The 6,000-nt window shown below is 53.5% G+C and overlaps 1 protein-coding gene across 4 annotated transcripts in view; it reads left to right on the top strand.

Annotated features, from left to right (window-relative positions):
* The first annotated feature begins 238 nt into the window (after positions 1 to 238).
* Positions 239 to 6,000, top strand: part of ILDR2 (immunoglobulin like domain containing receptor 2) — a 36,486-nt gene continuing 30,724 nt past the window's right edge. Inside the window, exon 1 of one of the 4 annotated variants that reach the window (XM_056328234.1) lies at positions 239 to 539. In XM_056328234.1, coding sequence (XP_056184209.1) covers positions 494 to 539 — 46 coding nt within the window. In that variant the 5' untranslated portion in view covers positions 239 to 493. The remainder of the gene's footprint in view (positions 540 to 6,000) is intronic. The other 3 variants (XM_056328235.1, XM_056328233.1, XM_056328231.1) reach the window with 3 other exon arrangements.

Raw genomic sequence — 6,000 nt, 5'->3', positions numbered from 1 at the left:
CAAGAGCCCCGGTGACCCCCGGCGGCACCTGGCAACCGAAACGCGCCTTTGCCGAGGGAGGGAAGCGGCTTCGGGAAGCGGCGTGCGTGCGTGCCGGTGTCCCCGCGCCGCCGTCCTCCGCTCGCCTCCCACCGCCGGCCGGCCCCCGCCCGCGCCCCGCCGCCGCGCTGTCCCCGCCTGCCGCCGCGCCCGGACAGCCGCGGGGGCGGCCTGGCGAGGCGCCCCCCCCTCCCCAGCCGCCGCGGGAGCCGGCAGCCGGCGGCAGGGGAGGAGCGGAGCGCACGGCTCGGGCCGCCGCCGCCAGCCCGGCCGGCTCTACGGGGAGGCGGCTGCCGGAGCGGGGCTGCGGGCGCGCCGGGCGGGGCCGCCCCCCGGCCTCTCCCACCGCCCCCCGGCCTCTCCCGCCGCCCCGCGGCATGGTCGCGCCCGCCCTGCGGTGCCCCCGCCCCGCGCCTGCCGCCCGCCCGCCCGCGCCGCCGGGGCCAGCGGGAAGATGGATGGGCACGTCCTGGGCTGGATCGTCCTGCTGTGGCTCGCAGGTAGGGCCGCGGGCGGCCCCGACGTGTCTGTCCCTGCCGTGCCCTGCCCGGCGGGCTCTGCCGCCTTCTTGAGGATGGAAACGGGAGGTTTGGGGAAATGCCCCGGGAAGCTGCGGAGGGAGCCAGCGGCGGGTGGGGGTCTTTACGGGGGCGTACCGCGGCGCAGTTTGGGGAGACTTCGCGGAGAGGGGCCGGTCCCGCTGGGAACGGGGGGAGGCAGCCGGTGCCTCCTGCCGGCCCGGGGGCGGCCCCGAGGGGCCCCCGGCGCTTCGGTCCGCGGAGTGCGCTTGGGGCGGGGGCGGCGGCGGGGGGGGGGAAGGGAGCGCGTTTGTGGCGGAGACGGTGGGAGCCGGCCCGGGGAGGCAGCAGGAGCGCGGGGGGGCCGGAGTGTCCTTGGCCGCGGTGCAGGGGGGGATGGCGGCAACCCTCCTCTCCCCCCGCCCGCCCACGCCGGGTCGGGAACAATTGCAGGAACTTCTTTGCCGGTGTTCTGGCCGCACACGCCGTCTAAGAGAGAGGTGTGAGAGGAGGGGGCTGCTCTGCCTTTGCCCCTGCCCCGGCTTCCAGGGGGCAGGATCCGGCCTTCCCGGTGATGGTGCGGCAGTGCCCAGGCCTTTGTAAGCGCCGGACGGGGCTGCCTCCCCCGGCACAGCTCGCCAGCCGCCCCTTGCCCAGCCGGCTCCCGAAGAGGTCGGGCAAGCCCTCCCTAAGCAAGGGGGAGGGGAACTGGGGGGGGGTGGGTGGGTGGAGCGGAGAGGGCTCTGCCGGGGAGAGAGGGCAGGGGAACAAGCTGCAAGGGTCTGGGTCAGAGCTGGACGGCGAGGGTAGGGATTACAGCAGGATGAGAGCGGCAGGGCAGCCGGGAGTCGGGGGAAAGAGGGGGCTCTGCCCGGGCAGCGGCAGGATCTGCCGCCTCTGAGCCGGTGCAGCAGCCAGGCACAGGCAGGAGCAGGAGGCTTTAGGAGAAGCTGCAGCAGGCTCACTTCACCAGGCAGGCTGGTTGCAGGCTGAAAGAAGAAACAGGCACTCCTGGATTAAGTGGCATATATTTCCCACCACCACCAATGTGTCCCACAAAAAAGACCTCAGCCTCTTCTGTCTTCCTATTCAGATTTAGGATTCACAGGCAGTAAATTTCGGCTTTTAGTCATAACACCTCTCTCCCACCACCCACCCACCCCTTTCCTTGCTTTTTCACTCTGAGTCATCTTCAACACCGGTGCCTGCCTACTGCTCCCTTCCAGGGTTTCATGGCCTCATCTGGGGCTTCGGCAGCTTCCAACTCATCCTCCCTCCTTGCCTTCCTCCCTGCCATTTGGCTGCTTCCGAACATATCCCGCTTCACTGAGTTGGTCTGGAGTGCCAGCACACCCACAGCTACCGCTGCTTTCTTGCTAGCCATAGGAGTGTGCTGATAAATAGCATCCAGGGAGTGGTGAAGGAGTACAGGGTGTAGATAAACATGACATAACATTCCTCTCTCTTTTTAAAGAGCTTCGTTATCTGGCTAGATCAGGACTTTTCCATCAAGCTAGAAAGCTGGGCTGTTGACACCTTTCTCCCTCCATTAAAGGTAGTTCATGATTATTGGCAGCTGTTTGGAGCATGCAAGGTCTGTGCAGAGAGAGAGGTACCGCTGCGGTAGGAAGACCTTCCAGTCTCCTCTAGTCCTGGGCTTTTGAGGCAGGACTGCTTGCTGCTGGTGCTGTCGACTGCTGGCAGGCAAAGGCTTGCGGCAGGCAACAGGTTAGCCATAGCCGTGTGCCGAGAGATGGAGGCACCGAGAGATGTCCACTTGTTCCCCTCCAGCCTCCTGGCAGCTGCCACCCAGTGATAGAGCAGGCGGTGCTGTCCCATTATGTGGCTGAGAGAAAGCAAATAATCAAAGATGTGTGTGTGAGGGGGTGAGTGTGAGCGTGTATGTGTGTGCGCAGAAAAGGGAGAGAGGCTAGCAAACATGGATTCAAGATTTTCCTCTCCCCAGTGGCTGTGCAAAGGAATGAAAGGTCTGCATCAAGGTAAGGAGCCCTAATCCATTCAGAGTGGTACACTCCACTTTGGGAAAGAGAAGTGGGGGTTGGGAGTTGGAGGGGCCAGGGTAAGAGGCAGAGTGCAAGACAGGGACAAAAGGGAGCGAGAGAGAGAGAGGCGCTCTCTCCCTCTTCTGTCCCCTCCTCCCCCCCTGAGGTGAGCTGAGAAATTTCTGATTTGCACTCATAGTTCCTTTCCTCCCAGCAATAATTCCTCTCTGTCCTTTGTTTGTCTTTAATTTTTGACTTTTGCCTTTATCTTTTGTTTGGTTTTGTGCATTTTGACTACTTACTGCAATTTCAAAAAATCCTGTGTGAGGTACAGTGGATTTGTTTGGCTTCTCTTCCTCCTGCCCTGCTCTCCCACGTGCCTAAAGCTCGTATTTTAGTAACAACAGCAAAAGGATGAAGAGCAGGTCATCCTTTATTCCTTCCTAGGAAGTGGCACAGGTTAGGATATGTGTAGGACTGTGTTCTTCTCATTCTAGAAAAAGAAGTTACAATTTGCCAAGTATCCTTAAGCCCCTGTGTAAAGCTGGTTCTTGTAAACTACCAAGTGCAGCTTGATTCTGGAATGAATCCTCCCCTCGTGTTTACCATTATTCTTACTAACGCTGTAATTCCTAATGCATTTAAAACTGGAGAGAAGTGTTACACTGGAGACTGAACTCCAGTGTTATCTTCAGAACAAGCAGAGCAAATTCTTTCCTGCTTCACAACTCAGGCTAAGCTTGGAAAGATTACAGTTAGAAGACTGTCCACATTTACATGTGATCTGCTTTCCCTATTAAGTAATTTTTCACCAATAATTTAGCACTCACTACCTGTTTACTCTCCCTAAGCAGAAGAGCCACTGCAGTGCAATGGTGTAGTACAAAGGCAGGTAGATTTACTACCTCTGCTTTCCCAACCACAGTTTAGGAGAGCAGGCAGAGGGGGCATGCTGGAGCACAGCTGTGCTTTGCTATTTCCCAGCCAACTGAGTGGAGTTCTTGGGAAGGCAGGGAAACGGATGGATTATTTTACCTGCCTTGAATTGAAGTATTCACCTGATTTCCCTTGTCTGGCTGCACACAGCATAAGTATAGTGTAACTTGGAAGAAATCTTGCATTTATCTTACTTTTTATTCCTGTGACATCACCTTGAGTGGGAGTGGCACCAGTGGGAATCTCGTTGCTGTCCTAAGGACAGGTGTTACGGCTTGGTGTTGTAAGTCTTGGAGAGATTCTTCCCATTTCTTTTCCTTCATTCTCAGGCTTCTGGTGGTGACCAGTTGCTGAGCGATAGTGCTGGGAGTGAATTCAGGGATGCTGAACCAAGACTGTAAACCAGGAGCCATCTGACAATTGTAACAACTTTCAGACAGTAATAAGACAGGGTGGATTTGATCTGATGGCCAAAGCTGACATAATTCACCTGAAAATATCCAGGGTGACTTCTGTGACGGTGTGGAAGGGGCAGGTTGTAAGAGAGTGTAATGAGCGCAGGGAAGCTGGTGAAGAGAGGCTGATACCTAGAAAAGTCCATGAAATATCCTGAGCTCTTGCGAAAGCCTTTACACAGTCCCTGCCATTTTGGGGCTGTGCACTTCCCTAGAGAAGTCAGGAGCCTGGGGCACCTGGGGGACAGCATCATGGAGAATGGGGAAGGGCAAGGAATAGTCCAGTGTCTGCTGCAGTCACCTTGCAGAGTCTGGGCTCTACCCTGCATGGAGTGTTTCTGTATTGAGGTTCTGTGCTGTGGGTGCAGGGTGTGCAAGGCCATGCTTTTTTCTGACTGCTTTGGTTTTGTCCCTTTCCAGGTTAAGCAGTTAGGGAGCTGAAATTCTCGGTTTTGCTATAGAGCTGTAAAAAGCAGTACCATGCTTTCACCTCAGCTGCAGCTGACCTATTTAGGCATTGCTTTCTTGCTGGCTAAAAAATTGACAATTGGTGGCCACGGAGCTAAGAACACAGGTCTGATAGGAACCAGACCAAGACATCCAATTAATTTCCCATAAACCACTCAACAAAATCTGATGGTGATGGCTTTTGCTGATAAATTGCATGGATTGGATTTAGTCCAGCATGAGTAGACAGAAGTCTGTACAACACAATCTCAGTGATCCCACTGGCTCTCCATTCACCTGTTCAGACATCTGTTTAACATCTCTAACGTTTCAGTCTTGAAGCCCCGATCTTGCACTTCCTGATTCAGGCTTGATCCACCTTTGAAAGTCCAGATGGTTTGCCTATATTCAGCAGCAGGGGAAAGAATACTTTTACTTGATGTGTAGTAGCCAAGGCACAAAAAAAAGAGATATTAGCATCCTTTTGCCCAACAGTTTATTTTGTTTGGGAAGTGACATGAACTACCGTAGGAGCACTGTCTCTTACCAATAAATGTACGCTTTTCTGCCAAAGCCCTTAGGTATAGTCTAGGAGTAGTTTTCCTGAAGTGCCTGGTTCAGGGTCCAAGGAGTTCCTGTTCTCTGTGCACAACTGCCACTCCTGTCCATAAAGATGCATCAAACTGGGGGGATGTAATTTTTGTAATTTCATAGCATCTGCTGTCCGGCCTCAGGCAAGGGGGAGTGTGAGCCAGATAATTGCAAGGAAAGAGATGTGATGTGTGCACAGATAGGGAGACCCATGCTGACCTGAAGAGTAATGTGTGCTGCCTTTTCTTGGACTCAGATCTTGCCTAATGCTAGAAGGATGCAGTGTCTATGAGACCTGTTACACTGAACTACAGTGTTTGGCTTTGCCATCTTGTACAGGGATTAGTGCTTCAGATCACCTTTATTCTAACTAGATGATCTTTAAGTTCCCTTCCAACCCAAACCAGTCTACGGTTCTATTCATAAAGGCTAATTTGAGGCTGTGTTGTGAAGCTAAATCTTTTTGGGATTCATGTAGCCTCAGGGAGGCCTAGGGTCCCCCAGAAGGCAACTGAAAAGCAAGAGCTTAAATTATCGCCTCTCAGTTGCCTTCTCTCTTTTACTCATGGAAGGCACTTGGGAAGATCAGATTTACAAGGCTTAAATGTGCGTTTACAAATATCCCCTCTGTAATCACTTCCTGGAATTTTCTTTAATCACCACTAAAATGTATTAGTGATAGCTTGTGTGTAATGTTGATTGCATAGTTTGAATGCGTAATCTGAGGATAATTTAGGAAAAGAGTCGGAGAAAAGAGACATACACATTGCCAGTGAGAAACAAACAAAGCCCATACAATTCTATTTCTGAAGTGTGATTATTTTTAAGCTCTTTCTCTGAGAGTATATATTTACACATGCACAGACACATAACCATGGATTCTTTTTATTTTCTGAGAGTAAGGATATCTGTGTGCTTTAAGATGCACTTGATTAGTATTTGCAGACCTTTTTCTGGGGATTTAGGAGATCAAGAAAGAAGGAAAGCAAAATTGTCATGTAGTCATGAGAC

Source organism: Falco biarmicus, chromosome 2, assembly GCF_023638135.1.
Source record: "Falco biarmicus isolate bFalBia1 chromosome 2, bFalBia1.pri, whole genome shotgun sequence".
Taxonomy (NCBI): Eukaryota; Metazoa; Chordata; class Aves; order Falconiformes; family Falconidae; genus Falco; species Falco biarmicus.
Note: the sequence above shows the minus strand (reverse complement) of the source record. Positions and strands in the feature narration are given on the sequence as shown.